This window comes from Sus scrofa, chromosome 6 (genome assembly GCF_000003025.6).
Source record: "Sus scrofa isolate TJ Tabasco breed Duroc chromosome 6, Sscrofa11.1, whole genome shotgun sequence".
Classification (NCBI taxonomy): domain Eukaryota; kingdom Metazoa; phylum Chordata; class Mammalia; order Artiodactyla; family Suidae; genus Sus; species Sus scrofa.
In genome coordinates, this window is record NC_010448.4 from 99,372,607 (window position 1) to 99,391,448 (window position 18,842).

General features: G+C 47.7%; 1 protein-coding gene across 13 annotated transcripts in view; it reads right to left on the minus strand.

The window, feature by feature from the left end:
- Window positions 1-18,842, minus strand: part of PTPRM (protein tyrosine phosphatase, receptor type M) — a 742,666-nt gene that overhangs the window by 22,306 nt on the left and 701,518 nt on the right. For 7 of the 13 annotated variants that reach the window (XM_021097712.1, XM_021097707.1, XM_021097710.1 and 4 more), the window contains 7 exons: window positions 11,258-11,374; window positions 10,502-10,552; window positions 5,896-6,050; window positions 5,515-5,650; window positions 3,648-3,797; window positions 2,828-3,001; window positions 1,680-1,811 (listed from right to left, as the gene is read on the minus strand). In XM_021097712.1, coding sequence (XP_020953371.1) covers window positions 1,680-1,811; window positions 2,828-3,001; window positions 3,648-3,797; window positions 5,515-5,650; window positions 5,896-6,050; window positions 10,502-10,552; window positions 11,258-11,374 — 915 coding nt within the window. The remainder of the gene's footprint in view (window positions 1-1,679; window positions 1,812-2,827; window positions 3,002-3,647; window positions 3,798-5,514; window positions 5,651-5,895; window positions 6,051-10,501; window positions 10,553-11,257; window positions 11,375-18,842) is intronic. The other 6 variants (XM_021097709.1, XM_021097711.1, XM_021097714.1 and 3 more) reach the window with 1 other exon arrangement.

An 18,842-nucleotide genomic window follows, 5' to 3' on the forward strand; every position in this document is an offset into this window, starting at 1 on the left:
AAGTGAAGACAACAGCATCTCCTACGTTTCAGGATTCATGTTAGGGGAAAACGATGACGCTTAAGAGGGCATGGTCGTTTATCTTCTGACTATCTATGACTACGGAACCTTGAATCAGGGAAACTTAACCCATGGCATCATGAGTTAGAAAAATCAGCGTCCTCCATCCTATTTCTAGGTGTGTTCCCTGAGCGGTGCTGTCTGCTTGTCTTTATAAATGGTTGCAATCTGTCCTCGGAAAAGGATCAACGGGGAAGACCGCTAAAATATTTAAGCTTCTTAAATAATAAGGACTAGATGAAGGCAGGATTATCATTATTATTTCATTAACTGGCTTTCAGGCTGGAGCCGTAACAATATAATGCAGTGCCTCAAACATAATTAAAAACATTAGAGAATTGAACGTCTGTGGGATTTAGGGCAAACTGATGACAAGAAAATGGATTTTAGGAAGGAAAAATCTTGACCAGTTTGGGTGCTGCAATACTTCAGACTTTCTTTTCTTTCTTTTTTTTTTTTTTGGCTAAAGAATTTCTTTCAAAGAAAAAAATTGTGTCAATGAGACAGAAAATTAACTCAGTTCCAGAACAAGTTTACTCCTACAACATGTCAAGTTCAAACTTCCCAGAGGCCCTCTATCACGGCTGGTCAGGCCAGAACTGGAACAGCCCTGCCCTCAAGCAATGAATCCAGCTCCCAGGACCTGGGTGCCAACGCTGGCCTGACAAATCCCTTTAAGAAACGCTTCTAACCCCATTACTAAGATTGAGTCACCACTGCCCAATTTTCTCTTTCTATGTTTAAGAGGAGCTATGCAACAGCCCCATTTATAATTCTGAGCTTTTCTTTTTTTTTGTCTTTTTAGGGCTGCACCTGTAGCATATGGACATTCCCAGACTAGGGCTCAAATTGGAGCTGCAGCTGCCAGCCTACGCCACAGCCACAGCAACACCAGATCTGAGTCACAACTGCGACCTAGACCACAGCTCACAGCAATGCCGGATCCTTAACCCACTTATCGAGATCAGGGATTGAATGTGCATCCTCATGGATACTAGTCGGATCCTTAACCCGTGGAGCCACAATGGGAATTCCCTCTGAGCTTTTCATATCTTCAAATTACACTTTTATTTCCTTTTCATATCTTTACCAAAGAGTTGATTAAAGTAATTGCTGTCCCTTAGATACACCTGTTGGTCTCCCCTGTCATCCCACCATGGCCACTGCCGCCTGTGGACTCCAGGTGGGCTGGGCCAGGAGTGTGCAGAGGCTCTCGGAGGGACCCCAGGTTGTTGGAGGCTGGCGGCCTTTCCTCAGGGTCCCTGGTTGGCTTGCTCTACTCTCGGCTCTGAGAAGCTTGGGCCCCTGTTCACTCTGACTCTCTCCGCACCTCCTATTGCCCCTGAGTCAGGATTACCAACCTTCAGGAACAGCCTATCTTCTGACTCCGTCTTGCCCTGTCACTCCCACCATCTATCACTTCAGGCTGCCTTTTTGGTCTCAGACTATCTTCTGCCCCATCTCTTAACTCCATCTGGATTTTTCAGCATCTCTGGTTCAGTCCTTGCCTGGCGCTGGTGACCTTCTACCAGGGGATAGCACTTCTCAATGTGCCAACAAAGCAAACACAGACTTGACCCTGGGCACGGGCTCTGATGGCTGTGACTCCCGAGTCTCACCTGGGCGGGATCCACGTCATTTAGCATAACCACAGAAGTGCAGTGATAATCCAGGACCAGTCTCCAGAAGTCTTTCACTGTGTTTGGCAAAGGATGCTGGCTGACTATGAAAGCCGAGGGCTGTTTATAGCTCTGCAAACACAAACAAGAGAGATCCAAATATACTCGGGAAAATGTGACAGGAGGAAGCTAACTTATTTTGTACACATGGGAGCTTGTGACATAAAACAGTGAACATATTTAACAATTGTTGAATTCTATCACCATTGTCGATGCCAAAACAGACTAAATATAGACTCATCTACAGAATAACAGTGATAAAATTCTCCTACTTTGATACCAAGAAAACAATAAGTATCCCTTATAATTTTTTTTGTTGTTGTGTGTTTTTGGCAGAAAGGCAATATTGGCCCTATACATAACTATTTTAATGGAGAAAATTTAACTTTAAAAATATGCATAAATAGTTCTGTTTTTTCCTAAAATCTGTTTGCTTGTTGTTTACTTGTGAGATGCTGTTATTTCTTCCTGCCATAAAAGGACACCCATGCTTTTTACAGCTCTGCAGAGCTTCAAACAAGTTTAAATACCTTTTCACTGATATCACACTAATAGAATTCAAATTTCCATATTAGCACTGAAAAGACCCATTCACTTTCCCCATCAATTGACTAGCAAATGTTCATTCAGTCAGAAGCAAAGAGACTGACAGGGAGTAATGAGTTGTGTTCTCTCTGTGCCGATGGGCGATTTTCCCCCCATGTTAATTACTGCCTAAATTAGGAGAAATGGGAACTCAAATAATGCTGCAAACCATATTATCCCACTTCACTGCCTTCCTGACTTAATAGCTGTCTCTTGCTCTCCGGCCAGCAGGTTAAAAATTTCCGTGCTCGGAGAGCACCTGGGACCTGCCTCATTTATCACTCTTCCTGGACTCAGGGTCTCAGGGAGACCAAGACTATGAGCCCGACCCAAAAACAGATTCGGAATCAGAAATGCATGTTGTTGAACATACAGTTTATGTCTTTAAAACAACAACAACAACAACAACAACAAAAACAGGGCAGAGAAGTCCCAAGAGAGGAGGCAGGTGCAGGCCCCTGTAGGGATATCCTCCCATCCCCCCACCCCATCCCTCATCTCACATCCATGAGAGCGGCGTTGATGTAGTTGCTGCTCTCGCCATCGATGGTGATGAGGAAGGGCAGGCAGCGGTCGGGGGGCAGGATGTCCATGCAGCGGTTCTTCTCGTGGTTCCGGGGCAGGAGCGCAATGCTGCAGTCCTCCACACGCAGGGTTGGCGTCACCATGTTCAGGGTCTAGGGGACGGAGGACACACACTTGGAAAGAGAACCTTGTCTCGTGTCCAGACCCCAGGAGGCCCATGTTTCCTGCAGTGGATGGGCCCTCACTTGGACTCTCTGACCTCTCCTGGGATTTTGTCCACAGACACTGTCCGTCAGACCTAAGGGCCACTGTGGGGGTGCCATTGGGTCTGACTAGGACTGGACATTGGGATGCTGGGGAGTAAGTGCCTGGGTGGAGGTTGGCCTAGAGTCAGACATTTAGACTGAACGTGAACATGAGACACGGCAGGAAGAATTCTTGCCCAGCGAGTACCTTGAATGCACCTTGCTTGGTTTGGCTTCGCCCCCATTACACTGCTTGCCAAGGGGGGCCTGGCTCTGCTGGCCAGTGGTTCTCAACCAGGTAGCTCTGCCCCCAGGGACACAATGTCTGCACATGTGTCACAGCTGGTGTGGAGGCTGCCTGCCCCCCATTGGGTAAGGGCCAGGGATGTGGCTAGACCTCCCACAGGAGAGCCCCATGGCAGAGAGGGACAGAACCCAAATGTCAATGTGCCAAGGCTGAGAGATGCTGTGAGGCTCAAGGGTTGGGGATCTGACTCGAAATACTCAAGGAGCAGGGTCTGAGCTGATCGCCTCTCCCTGTAGCATGACTTACCCGGAACTCCTCTTTAATCTGGCTGGAGTTTGTCTGGGGGTCCAGCTTGTTCATGTCGTAATAGAGAGATCTGACTTGGGAAGCAGGGATCGAGGTGTCCCCACAAAGGCAGGCTTCTAGGATGGCATCGTGGATGAACACATACTGCTCCTGGGGGGAAGATGGGACTGGTTAGCAGTGGAGAAACCAAATAACTGGAAAGGACTAGAGAAGGAGGGAAGGCAGCCCCACACTGTCAAGATAATAATGCAGCAGTAGTCCGGCCATCACAGACAATAACTTCCCTCCAGAGAGAAAGTGGGGGCGGGGACTAACTGCTGGGAGGGGATTCTTCCAGAACCAGCAACCCTGCTCCCCACGTAGGACGGCTGGCACCTTAGGGACTGGCCACGTGCTGAGTGTAATAATGGGAGGAAGAGATAAACAGGGGCTCAGTGCAGACGCGTTAAACAGATCGATTGAAACCACTCAGACACTGATAAATACCAGAGCAAGCACTGTAATGTGAGAGACACTACCGCTGCCTCGTCTCCGTGATTCTGATCCCACAAGTTGGAATCAGAGGAGGGAAGAGCAGAATCTTCTCTCTATATAATGAAAAGAGGAATTTGCTAACCAAAATAATGGTGCAAAGACGGTCCAGGGAAACCTGATATCAGTACGAAAATAAACAGTGCCAAGCACTTGGAACTCCTTTTTTTGAAACATTAATTACGGTGATGATTACAGAAGTCCTTAAGTGTCCAAGGGAAGGGCTCTTGTCTGTACGTACAAGTCTGTGGTTTAACTAACACTGGCCTCTAATTCTGAATTGGCCCTGACTTTCCCTACAGTTAATCAGTAAAGTTTCACCATATTTATTATTGATCTCCCATTACATGAAATGCAAGAATCCAACTGCCGTTTTATTTTTTATAAATAACTAGATTTCCTAATTCTCAAAAACAGCCCAGTCCTATCAAGCAACACCTCAGAGATGGATTGAGTGAGAAAAAGCGGTTGTGGCAACATTTAATCAGTTGTAAAGTACATTCAAAATATGTTGTGATCATTATTATCTTCTAAAAAAGGGACCCTTGTTCTAAAGAAAAGAAAGGCCGTGAAAGTTGCATTTACAGTTTCTGCTATTCTTCTCCGTTAGTGAAAAAATGAAATTAGGTTCCCCCGTGGCTTTTGTAAACTTTAATGCTCAATCTAAATGTAAGAGATTCTTACTTATTCTATTTCATGAATCATTTTCCAGGTGGTGTGTATAGTGCCTACTTAAAATGATCAAAGAGTTGTAAAAATATGAATTTCCTGGGACTAGGATGGAATACTTTTTCTAAAAAATATAAAATTCCTGATACATCTTAAATACTAATTTACAGAAGTTCCAGTTGATACAGAGTTATTCCAGAAAATGGGTGAATTCCCATGATGCCAGGCCACTGGGCAGAATTTTTAAGGACAGCAGGAGGAGAATGAAATGCAGAGATTACTCTTAAAAGCCACTTGGCAAATGCCCGGCTATTCTCAGGAGTGGTCTTGCTCTGGTTACCAGCTAGTTTAGAAGTCTCAATAAAAGGAAATGATGCTGACTCCCTGACTGCTTAAGTGTAGAGCCTGGACTGGGACCCTGGATGCAGATGCAAGGGAGGAGAGTTAGGTTCATGGAGCGGATTCTGTGACCTGGGGTACCCCGGGCCTTCTCTGTGTTTATGAAAGAAGAAGAAAAGGAAAGAAGAGGGGATGGAGGAAGGGAAGGAGAGAGGGAGGGACAGCTGGGTGGTGCATCACTCTTCTGGGGGCTTCCTCTCTCCCCTTGGCCGTGGGAGGGGTGCAGGACGGGTACTGGGGGCGGAGCCCGAGGGCAGGGGCGCAGTACCTCGGTCTGCACCATGTTCACTCTCCGAGACCGCAGCTCGCGGACGCAGTTGTAGATGTCCACCACGCCTTCCCTCTCCGCCATGTCCAGCATGATGTCGATGACGATGAAACAGCCGGTCCTCCCCGCACCAGCGCTGCAGAAAAGACAGGGCTCCGTCAGGGGAGGCACAATGGCCCCTGTCCTGCCGCTTGCTCTTAGAGCGGCCTGACGGTGAAATTCATGAGGCAGGAAAGGACCCTCATAGAGCATAGAGTCAGTGGAACCTGGCACCTTCCCCATGTGCTGCCTCTATCAAGTTTGCAGACGTTTTCATCACCCCGAGGAGAACTGTGCCCATGGCCCCCAGGCTTCCCTCCGGAGCCCTGGGCCTCTGCTCACCTGCAGTGCACCACCAACGGGCCTGCGTTGGGAGGGCTCTTGGACTTGACCTGCCGGACGAATCCCAGCAGCCCAGTGGCGTGGTAGGGGACCCCGTGGTCTGGCCAGCCGGTGAAGTGAAACTGTCTGATCTCGCGGATTTCATGAACACCTCGCTGCCATGGGCCATGGGTCAGCACAGCACAGGAAGAGAACAGAGGAAAATCAATGATGAGGAGCCAGGAGAGCTCCTGGGACCCTTGACTCGGTAAGCCCAGGCCTGGGAAACCCTGTACCACTGGGCAGAAGGTCACCCTGAGGTGGGACACACTTAGAAACCTCCTCACGGGGAGGAGGATGTTGGTGGGGGAGGGGGGAGATGATGTTTGGGAAAAGCTATTTGGCAGGTGCCACAGCGAACAGATGACCTCTTGGATTCCTGGAACCTCCTTTCTGAAATGCAGACCCTGTTAACAGTTTGCAAGTCACTTTGATCATGGCGTGTGAGAAGTGGCCCACAGAAGAGGCAGCGGACAGAGACAGGAAGGAACTGAGGGGCTTTCTGTGTGCTCGGGACTGGCTGCCCAGACCCAGAGCCCTAGGTGGCTCTCCTGAATCCTGGTGCTGTTTGCACCAGGCACTCCGGCCAAGTACAAGCTGAGGCTGTGCATGAAAGTTACTGGAAGAAGGATCACATTCCAACCAGACCAGTCAGGGAAACACTTTTCACCTCCAACTCAAGTTTGTTGGGTTTCTTTTCTTAATTGGGGCAAATATTTATTTACTGTACTTTTTTCTTTTAAGGCTGTACCTGTGGCATACGGAAGTTCCCTGGGCTAGGGGTCGAATCAGAGCTGTAGCTGCTGGCCTACGCCCCAGCCCCAGCCACGCCAGATTCAAGCTGCATCTGTGACCTATGCTGCAGCTTATGGCAACGCCAGATCCTTAACCCACTGCGCTGGGCCTGAGATTGAACCAGTATCCTCACAGACACTACGTCGGGGTCTTAACCCCCTGAGCCACAACGGGAACTCCAAGGGGGTAAACATTTAATCCGTTCTTGTCACCATCAATCAGGTGCAAACCATGCTTCTGTGGGGAACAGGCACATCAGCAAATACACACCATGGAAATCAAGAGGCATTTTTGCTGGAATTCTATGTAGATCAGTAAACTTAAGAAGGAGGGGGTCCACCATAGAACTGAAAGGCAGACAGAAGGAAACAGACAAATTTTTTTTTTTTTTTGGTCTTTTTTTCTGTCTTTTTAAGGCTGCACCTGTGGCATATGGAGGTTCCCAGGCTAGGGGTCCAATCGAAGCTGTAGCCACCGGCCTACACCAGAGCCACAGCAATGCGGGATCTGAGCCTCATCTGCAAACTACACCACAGCTCTCGGCAATGCTGGATCCTTAACCCACTGAGCAAGGCCAGGGATCGAATCAGCAACCTCACGGTTCCTAGTCGGATTCGTTTCCGCTATGCCATGATGGGAACTCCAATTTTTTTTTAATTTACTTTTGTTTTGAGAATAATTAAGTGGATTTCTATTCATCATCTTCTTTTCTAACTATGAGCCTCTGTATTAAGATGGTGTTTTAGAACAAGAGTCTGCTTTGAAAACAACAGTTATTTCTAGAATCAAGGCTGGAGGTAATCTGAGATCAAACTTGCGCGGTTTCCTAAACCATCTCTGCATTAGGCCCTGGGTTTAGTTTTATCATCTCAACATCAAATACCTAGGAACCTTGTCTCGTTCACCATCAGTCATTGTTCACACAGACTTAGCTGGGAAGAAATTCAGAATTTTTCCATGCTTCAAAAGACTAGAAGAGGCAAACAATTACAGGTTTTAGGATAAGACTCGTTTGCCATCATCAGTGCATTCATCTCTCTTGGCTTCATAATGCACAAGTGCCGAAGCTTTACTGCTCTTTGAAAACCATGCTCTTCTTTAGCAGAGCTGAAGCGTTCAGGAATTTAGCCGTCAGGGATTCACAAAAGAAAATCACTCCTGTCATCTGCTAACTCTGCCCTGTGACCCCAGAGCAAGATAACCAGCTGGTTAGGAGCCACCCCCCACTTCCTATCACTGAAATCATGGGAACATTTGGCCAAAGCCCCCATCAGAAGGCACATGGATGCGCCTGTGTCACCTCCTAAGACCCCCAGAGGTCCCCTGGGTTTACATAGGACGATGGGGCAGAGGATAGCCCCAGGAAGCAGGAAGGCACATAATAAATACGTATTTATTGTGAAGAGGACAAGTACTTGTACACTGTTACTTTTAATTTTTTTGAGCACTTCCCTTTCTAGCCCTGCTAGCTTCCAGATCCAGCACCCCCAGATCCCGTATTCCATCCCTTAACGAGATGGGCCCCTAACTGAACTGAGACTCACTTTTTCAGCAAGGTAAAACTGTCAGTGTCTGGGACGCAGAAAACCTTTGCCCCAAATAAACTTTCAACCTCTAATGTGTTTACTACTGACAAGATTAGTGACAGAAACCGCTGCTGCTTCTTTTTTTCTTTTCTGGCCTGCACCTGTGGCCTAAGGAAGTTCCCAGGCCAAGGATTTGGGATCAAATCTGAGCTGGAGCTGTGACCTATGCCCCAGCTGTAGCAACGCTGGATCCTTCACCCACTGTGCTGGGCCTGGGATTGAACCAGCATTGCCACAAAGACGAGCCGGATCATTAACTGATTTGGCCACAGTTGGAACTCCCAGAAACTGCTCCTGATTCACCTCTTATTCTTATTCGTGGACATGGCAGTTTCTCCTTTAGCTTTTTTTTGATATATTTGGGCAGGGAGGAATCATAGATGTGATTAGCAATCACAACCCCAGTACTTTCCAAGTTGATATCAAGTATATTTTTTGTTTATTTTTCATTAATAAGAATTAATACTCTGTGAATATTATACTACAGATAATATACACATAATAAGTATTCATGCTATATAAAAAAGTAATTGATAGTCACTTCATTTTCCTTGTAAAATAATGGGAAGGAAGACCCCGAGATGAACAGCAGTGCCTAGCCCAGACTGGGTGCCTGGTAAAGATGCATGGAGTGGATGAACCCCTTGGTATGGGTTCTGTTTTGCAGATTCCTGCCCATATTCCGAGTCGCAGGGACGTGCCAGGCAGAGAGAGCTCGGTGTCCACCACCAGCTTCCTGTCACCAGCTTCCTTTCTGCCAGCCCAGGCGGGGACAGACTCACCGGGACAGCCCAGGTCCATAGGAACTTCTCAGCTGTCTTCTTCCCCACACAATGGGAGCTTTGCTATTTCTGATCTGTTTAGCTCTGAGCCCTCAGCCACGGGGGTGGGGGGTGGGGGGTGGGGAAGATGACCATCCCATGAGAAACGGCAATGGATCTGTTTCAAATCTCAAACCTGCCTGTTGTGTCGCAGAAGGGAGCCCAACTCACTTTTCACCTTTAGGTCCCTGGATGCAAATACACTCAAAATAGAATAAGAATCTCTGAACTCTCCAAGTGCCTGCTTGGTTAGTTTTGGTTTTTTGTTTTTTACATTTCTTTTCTCATGAGGAAGTTTAAAACTTACAAGAAGTGCTCCGCTCCATTACTAATGGTTTGTTTTCCTTAAAGATTCCAATGGCTGGGTTAGAACATCACTAACATGTCATTTTGATTTCCCCAAATGCCTTAACAAGCTCCTCATCCTTCCTGTCCTTCCTTGCACCCCCTCTTTGTCTGATGACTAAAATAACTGGGCATTTCAGAAACATTTCTGTGCAGCTGGGGAATGGAGGAGCATACACCAAGAGGTTAAAAAAAAAAAAAGAGCAAAGAAACAAACAAACCCTTCCTTCAGCAACAGAGATGCATTTTCAGCTTATTAGAGAGCTGACTATTGTTCAAAGAACTCCATGTTTAAGTGATGGCTTTCGGACGATTTTTTTTTAAAGGAAAAAATATTCAGGGTCTTTTATCACTATCGGTTTTAATGCAGTTATTCATGAGTGCTCTTGCCAAGAGCCATACAAAAATCCTCCATACTTTTTTTCCCCCCAATCCTGCCTAAGAAGGGGAAAAAAACTCGACATCAAAGTGTGAGGTTCAGAACTTGAAGAACTGAGTCAACCAGAACTCCACATTCTTTGAGGCCTCCAAGCCTCCCGCCTGCTTATTAAAAAAAGACAGGCTGAGGAAAAAATGCTAAATAGTATGAGACACATATTAAAATAAACTAAAGTCTCTTCAGCCTTGTGAGTCTATGACAAACACGGATCTGAAAACCAGGAGAGGTGGTTTGAAACATGAGGGTGAATTAGCCAGTAAGCAAATGCTGCCGCTTCCTCCTTTCTGGGTTTTGTTAATCAGGACAGTGCATTTTGATGCCTTAAGAATGAGAGAAGTAGTCCGGGAGCTCCTGCCCAGAGGTCCACTTACACCCCAACTCCTCCAAGGGGCCCTGCCATGGGTGGACTGGTGACAACAGGGCTATTTTGGGTGTCAGGCTCAGCCACAGAGAGTCAGGTCTAGACAGAAAAGTCTGCGGGCCTCAGGACAAAACCGGGCGTCCCCTTCTTCGAAGGTAAGACGAGGACAGGAAGGCAGAGTGTTTCTCAGCCCCATCACCTCCGCTTCCCCACAGCCTACCTGTGACACTTCTCTGGATGGACTGCAGTTTGCTTCGCTTCCGGCCCCTCCCTGTGTCAGCAGAAAGGGGGGGAGGGAGATTCTCTGTTATGCCCTCCAGAGAAGGCGCAGAGAGGCAGACCCATCCATGCACGTGGGCTGAGAAAGAGGGACACAGCATGGCATTCACGGCTCCACGCCAGCAGGTGCAAAGGCTGGAACCAGTATGGGAGTGAATGATGGAGGTGCCGGCTCATGCAAGAGCGTCCCGTGTCTGCTTAGGTTTCCAGGCAGAAACTGGCCCCAGGAAAAATCCATCAGTCTGTATGAAACCACAGGCCCGAAAAGCCTCCAGGAAGTGGAACGGTTCCAGGAGGGGTTAGGACCCGTATCTCCACCCTGATGCTAACTCGCTACCGGGAAACCCGCACGGAGAAGCAACATGAAAGACATTGATCCAACTGTCTGTGATCGAGGACAGGGAGATGGGCTGAACCATATCAACCAGGTTAAAAAAGCAAGAGGAAGGAGACATCGAGGCATCATCCTCTGGTTTCGTTGCAAATTATAGATTTTTCATGAAATGGGAATGAGTAGCTTTCAAGATGAAACTGAGCCTCTACAGAATCGGAAGGCAAAATGCAATCTTGAGAAATCATGGATGGAGCCTACCTGCATTCAGGTGTGATCAGGTAGGAATCATCTCAGATAAGTTCATGAGGCTGGTACTACTGCTCATGTCTGACCATAGCTTTTCAAAGAAGTGTGAAAACTTACCTTTTCAACAGCAAATGTTCTTATCACATATTCTGCCAGTAGCTCTGTTTCTATTAGGGTGACTTTAATGTCTTTATATATCTCTGTGTCATCTGGCCAGTATTTGCAGCATTTGACCTTTAGAAAACACAAAGAAAATGAAGATTTAGGGTTTGGGTTTGGGTTTTTTTTTTTTTTTGAATTTTCCAAATGATGGAGTACAATTTATAGTTTATGATTTGTACACAAAAGGTAAGCTGTACACTCAAGACCAAGGTTTATTTTTTTAGGTCACCTATACTTTTTTTTCTCTCCCCAGAAGAAAACCAAATTTGAGTTATGGGAGGAGTAAAACCTAGGAAAATGGTCTAAAGTTAACAAATTGTATTTATACTACAAACATCCCGGTTACAGTAACCATTCATTTCCTGTCTGTCTCTACTCAGGACAGGACAAAAAGGAAACTATAAAAAATAGCTTGTGATAGTTTAGCTCCTTTGAATTCTAAATCCCTTCTTGCTTCAGAAATTGATCAAATATTTTTGAGGTGGTGTGAGCAGGAAATGAGAACCAAAAGTAAAGATGAAAAGATTAGAGCTGTGTTTTTGTTTTTGTTTTTTAGGGCCATACATGTGGCATATGGAAGTTTCCAGACTAGGGGTCCAATCAGAACCTAGAAATTATCATGCTAAGTGAAGTCAGTCAGACGGTGAGACACCACCATAACATGCTATCACTTACATGTGGAATCTGAAAAACGGATACCGACTCACAGACTTTGAAAAGCTTACGGTTTCCAAACGAGACAGGTTGAGGGGGTGGGAGGGTGCACTGAGGGTTTGGGAAGGTAATGCTATAAAATTTGGTTGTGATGATCATTGTACAACTATAAATGTAATAAAATTCATTGAGTAATAAAAGAAAAAAAAAGAAAGAAAAAAATAGTACCTAATAAGTGTTAATGAGATGGTCGGTTTATACTTTTCTCCACTATATATTGACTATACTTGTAAAGAAAAATATAAGAAAAAAGGCTGGGGAGGGGGTGGGAAGAACTGCAGCTGCCCGCCACAGCCAGAGCCACAGCAACTCAGGATCCGAGCTGCATCTGCAACCTACACCACAGCTCATGGCAACACTGGATCCTTAAGCCACTAAGCGAGGCCAGGGATCGAACCCACATCCTTATGGATACTAGTCAGGTTCCTTTCCACCGAGTCACAACAGGAACTCCGTTTCCCAGCTTTTTTATTCCCTCTGTCACCATCTTAGTTCAGGCTCTGGTAACTTCTTCATGGGCATCCTATTCTATCCATACCAGTAACTGCAGAAAGCCTTCCGAGTTTAATCCCAATGGCAGTTACTTCTCTGCTCAGTAAACTTCTATTTCCAACTACTGCCCATGAAATTAAATAGAAATTAACTTTGGTTTGGCATGTAAAGATTTTTTTCTTTTTTTTTGCATTTGGCCACGAGTAGCATCTTCACCCTTATCTTTTTATAACGCTGCCTTCATATTTTATGTAGTTTTCCCAAGTAGTTTGCCCAATCCCCAAGCAGACCTCCTGGTCCAGACTCCTTCCTAGCCCTTCCATTCCTTCTGGTTAGAATGTTCTCCCCCTACTTAGACATTTTCTCCAGCAGAACATTTAACCCATTCGTCAAAGAATATCTCAAATGCCACTCCCCCCCTTCAAAGTCTTTCCTCCAGGCATGTGAGCTCTCTCTTGGTGTTCTGATAAGATACGCCTGTTCGGCTAGTGTAACACTTTTATTACACTCCTGGACACCTGCTCATTAACTGCCAGCATGCCAAGGACTCTGCATTGCTTACTTCCGCAAACCCAGCAAATCCATCATGCGTCCCATACACAGTAAATATGCAGCAGGTTCACGCAGAACCGAATTTCATGAAGACAATCACAGGATCAGTGTAGGAAGGACAATCCAAGATTGGGACCATTTACAGGAAGAAATATGGACTGACATGGACTCTCCCAGAACTCTGAACACCCTGGTACACTACGGTCCCCAGCATGGTACAGGCTGGTCATTATCTTAGCTGTTTCCTCCTGAAACTTTCTGGCAGCCAATACAGTGCGGTTCCAGCTAAGCCTTGTTACATGTACCTGGGAAAGATGTAAGCCAGACTCATCAGGGGCTGGAGACACTGTGCAGCTCAAGACAAAGATGGTACCTGCCCTCATTACATTTTCCTTTTTCTTTCGGAATCTTTCTTTCCCCTCATGGGGATGTTACCCGTGGCTTTATAAAGTATAAATATTTATAAATATTTTGACTTATCTGTAACATTTCAAAGACTTACATCATGGATGCCTATGCCAGATCGATAATACTCCAGAAGAAGAGAGATCTCTAATTTCTCCAGTTCTAGTCCTAGATGTAAGGTGAGTCTGGGCAGGTCAATGCATACTTGTGATGTTTAATTTGACTGCAACCCTAATTTCACTTACAGAATGTCTGATTGCTTTCACCATGGTAATTAACAAAGATGCTTCTAGGGCAGGTACTCAAGTCTTTGTTTCAGAGGGCTTGCTTTCACCTTTTTGTGACTACAACCACACAAACCAAGGGTGATGGACAGATACAAAACTACAAATAGAGTATACATGTGCACTTTTAAAGTTATACAGGTCTTGATGGAATGAACACCTAAGTCAAAAATCCTGTATTTCTCCCAAAATTACAAAGGAACAGAACACATGCTTGCAACCTGTTAACAAGATATATCTTGTCTAATAAAAGTGCCTCATCAGAATGTGATTGTTGTAAGCACATGGCATAGTCACCTCTTCTGTTTTAGGATCCTTAACCTCCACATTCCAAATTGTCAACAGGGGTGGGGGCTCCCATGGCTGGGAGTTAGGAAAACAACAGCCTGGTATTGAAGGCTTAGGGCTTTCCTTGCGGACAGATAGCTCTTTCAAGTCCCTTGGGCCCCCCTGCCCCCACCCCAAGGCACCCCCCCAACCCCGTCCCCCTGTGCCCCCCACGGTGGGCAGATGCGGCAGGAAGTGGCCCTGAGGTCCAGGGGTTGCCCGGGGCCAATGGCCACGGGGACTGGTGCCTCCTCCGCTCTCCAAGCTTAGAGAGCCAAGGATGCAAACAACCCAGCCGAATGGGCATTAGGAGGAAGGAAGCTCCTTCCGGAACGTGCTTATGGCATCCACCTCGGAGCAGAGGCACCTGGCTGGGCGGGCCCAGAAGAGGCTGATGAGCCATTCCGCATCCCTCCCTCCCATCTCATCTCCCAGAATATCCTGAAATGGTTTGCCACATCTGTTTTCAGCCTACTCAAAACCTTTCTAAATTGAGTTCCTTTTAGTATCTTTTTCACTGCTTGGACTTGTGTCAAGTTATTATTTTGCTTTAAAAAAAAATAAAGGAAGCTATGTTTCTTTCTGGATGCAGGCTTTCCAGGCCGGGGGAGTCGGGGGCTTGAGTCGCTCCCTGGCCTCTGAGGTCTGCATACAGAGATGTTAGGACTGGGGTTCAGGGGTGCCTTTTGGTGCCCAGGAACCTCAGAACCAGTCGCTCCTCTCCTCTGATCCTGCACCTGCCTGGCCGCCTCCTGCAGCCTGGCGCTAGCCCCACAGCTGCTGGAAGACGCTGAGCCTCCCGCATCCTCTCCATGACGGTACCAAGCAGCTAGCAGCCCAGAATTCGAGGCCCTGATCAGGCTCATCTCATTACCTGGTGTCTTGGCGCTGGTTCTATGGGGCCATCAATCAGGCACCCGCTGCTGAGGCTCTGCGGGCCCATCACTGCAGGGCAGCAGGGATGCACAGTCTGTCCCTGCCTGTAATGGGGCCTTGCTGCTGACTTTAGAATTCACAAACATGAAACAGTACGCAAAGCAGAATAACTCTGGGATTTCTAACTGCCTGAAAAAATTTCTCTGATGGGTCATTTTTAACCCGCAGCCCAGATGATCCTACATACGATAAAGTCACAGGACCTCTGCGGGGCTGGCCTGTAGCTCCCCAGGCTGGCTGCACATCACCGTCACCCTGGGGGCCTCCTGATGTCCCTACAGCAGTGGTTTCAAACTCCAGCAGGCATCACAAGGCCCTGGAGGCCTTGTTACCAGCACTGGGCCCCAGCCCAGCGTTTCTAATCAGTAGGTCTGAATATGTACGGTCCCAGAATTCGCATTTTGGAGAAGCTTCTAGGTGATGCTGTTGGTCTGTGGACCACGCTTTGAGAAGCAAGGATTTAGCCTGACTCCAGAGGCTGGCTCTCTCTTTAAGGCTGGGCTGAGCTCGGGAAAGCCACTCAGGTTTGTTAAACCTTAGGGTCTCCATCTGTAGAGGAGGTGGTCTGGGCCTATCTCTGAGGGTCCTAAGATTAAGTCAGAGGTTTCCAAATTTGCACATTAGAATCATTGGTGGGGTGGGGTAATTAAATTCCAAAGCCTAGGTCATTGGTGGGGTGGGGTAATTAAATTCCAAAGCCTAGGTCACAGTCCAGGCCAATTAAATAATTATTTCTGGGTAAGAAAGAGGCATCTGTAATCTCCTGCAGCTCCCAGGTGACTCCAAAGTGCAGATGCATCTGGGACCCACTGGACTGAGTGATATAATGCAGCTAAAACATATGCCCTTGGAGTTCCCACTGTGGCACAGTGGGTTAAGAATCTGACTGCAGGGAGTTCCTATCTTGGCTCAGCGGAAATGAATCTGACCAGCATCCATTAGGACGCAGGTCTGATCCCTGGCTTCACTCATTGGGTTAAGGATCTGGCATTGCTGTGAGCTGTGGTGTAGGTTGCAGACACAGCTTGGATCTGGCATTGTTGTGGCTGTGGTACAGACCAGCAGCTACAGCTCCCATTCGACCCCTAGCCTGGGAACCTCCATATGCTGAAAGTGTGGTCCTAAAAATAAAAAAAGACCCCCCCCCCCAAAAAAAAAGAATCCGACTGCAGTGGCTCAGGTCACTGCAGAGGTTTGGGTTCAATCCCAGCCTGGTGCAGTGGGTTAAAGGATCTGGCGTAGGTTGGAGCTGAGACTCAGATTCAATCCCTGGCCTGGGAATTCCCATGGGTACAATCATTAAAAAAAAAACTGCCCTGGAGTTCCCATCGTGGCTCAGTGGTTAATGAATCCAACTAGGAACCATGAGGTTGCGGGTTTGATCTGTGACCTCACTCAGTGGGTTAGGGATCTGGCATTGCTGTGAGCTGTGGTGTAGGTTGCAGACGAGGCTCGGATCCCGCGTTTTTGCCCTAGAAAAGGCAAAAAGGCAAAAATACAAAAAAAAAAAAAAAAAACAAAACAAAAACAACAACAACAAACAAAAAAAACCCAAGCAACAAAAAAAAGAACAACTGCCCTAATGCTGGTTTGCGGTGAGCGCCTCCCAGATGGAATTCTTATTATGAGAGCTTTGTGATCTGGACAGTAGGTGACAGTTAGGAGGGCATAGAGCAGCCCACAAAAGTCCTGGAATGGTGAACCTGGATTTCCCAGAGTAAGAAGAGGGAGAGGGGAGCCCTGAGGCCTGTGCCAGCTCTGCTGGAGAAACACAGGCAGAAGCCAAGGGCAGCTCCTGGGCTCTCTGCTCCTCTTTCCTGCACACCTGTTCTGGGCACTGAGGCCACGTGACAGCAGGCAGCAGGCCCACTCTCCCACTCAGGAAAGGTTTCACCAACTCCTGATGAAATTAGGACATGATGCTGTGACTAGTGGGTGGGTTCATACCCAGTAGAGCTGTGAGGAGCTGCAGACACAGTCAGCTTCCACACACTCACTTTCCGGGTCATCACAACAGCCAAACCTTTCATGCTCAGATTGTGCTTTGGCCTCTCTGGGCTCTCACGACCGTGGCCTCTGGGGTGGCTGGCCTGAGGGGGGAGCCATCAGGGACCAGGGCCGGCCTCCACCCCCTTCCTTCTCTCCCTGGCTGGTGTCCTAGGAGCAAAAAATGAGAGGCTGGCTCAGGGTGATGAGCCAGATGGTGGCCAGGACAGGCCCCGGACAGGCCCTGAGCACAGGGCTCTCGGGAGGAGGGGGTTCAAAGTGAGTTATGCTTTCTTCAGTTTCCCCAGGCCCACCTTCAGGAAGAGATCAGTAGCCTCAAAGTGATTTTAGCTGCCTGGCCTCTTGGGGTGAGGGAGGCTGTGAGGCGGGAAGGGCAGGAAGGACAGAAGCACACGAGGAAAGCATCCTTCATCTGGTCCCTGATCAAAAACAGCTATGTTCCCCGGCTGCTCCGCCCTCGCCCGGGAAGGAGGCCAGGGCAGGGCGTGGAGGTGTGTTTCTGTGCTCTGCGCCCTGGCACAGGACTCCCTTTGCTAAGAAGCCCAGGACTACAGAGGATTAAGGAATTAAATGTCAGCCCTTCAAGTGGGGGCAGTGCCAGGTCATAGACACAGCTGTTGGGGTGCGGAGGGGAGGCGGCAGGAAAAAAGAAAAGGCACCGGTACAAGTTTTGATTTGTCAAGGGGCTTTCAGCAGACTCTTTGTCTAAAAAGAGACATCCACAGAGTGACCACAGTTCCATTAACAGCTGTGCCGGGGGCCAGCTGTGCGCGGCTTTGATGGAGGCTCTGGACAGCAAGAGCAGAAGCTGCCAGGAAGCACGGTGACCAGAAAGAGCCCCAGCCAAGAGCAGCTGCCAATGGGCCTTCCAAGAGGACAGATCTATTGCATCTAAATCTTTTCTATTTTATTATTATTATTATTTTTTTACAGAGCACTCAGAGCAAGGAAAACTTTCACTCACTTAAATAGACTGAAAACGTGGATTGCTTTGGTCCCAGCGTGATGAAGGAAGACGGGAAGTGCGCTGGCTTTCTTTCTGGCTAACTTGTGATGCTGCAGCCAGGGACGCACCCTCTGAGTCTCAGTGTTTTCATGCATATTATGGGCTAACAGCATGGATGTTTTAGGGAGGTTGGGGAGAGCAAGTGAAAGAATCCATAGAAAAGCTTTGCCTGAGTACCAAGCAGGACCCTGCGGGGCCTTCTTGGAAGAGCCCCCCTCTGGTCTGTAAAAGGCGCTCCTAAGGCTTTCTTGAGTTCCAACGAGTACAATTAATTAGAAAAATGAGAAAATGGGGAAAGAAAGGAAATCAGTGAAGCAAGACAAAATAACAATAGTTCAACCCATCAAGGAAGTCAAGGACCTTTAGTTCCTCCTCAAGAGCTAAAGATAATCGTCTGAGCCATAGCCTCTGAGCTGTTTTGCAGATACTGAAACCCCCACCAGCTGCCCACAAGCATGCAGACCCCAGACCTGGGGGGACCAGAAGGCTGGTGATGTTGACTCCCGATCTCCTCCCACCAACCAGAAGAATGTCCTATGTCCACAGCTCCCCTTCCTCACCTTGTCTTTAAAAACCTTCCCCTGAAAGCCCTCGGGGCCTCTGGCCCTCTGAGCACCTGCTGCCTGGACTCCTTGCTTGGCGTCTGCAGGAAATGCCACCCTTTCCTTCCCCGCAGCCAGTAGCTTGGCTTTAGGGCACTGGAGCCAGGGACCCAAGTCTGACCTTGAATTTCAGAAGCACTAATCTGGGCTAAATCCTTCTGAGATAGTCTGAGGGGCACACCTGTCCCAGTTCATCCTCTGGGGGAAGCAAAGGG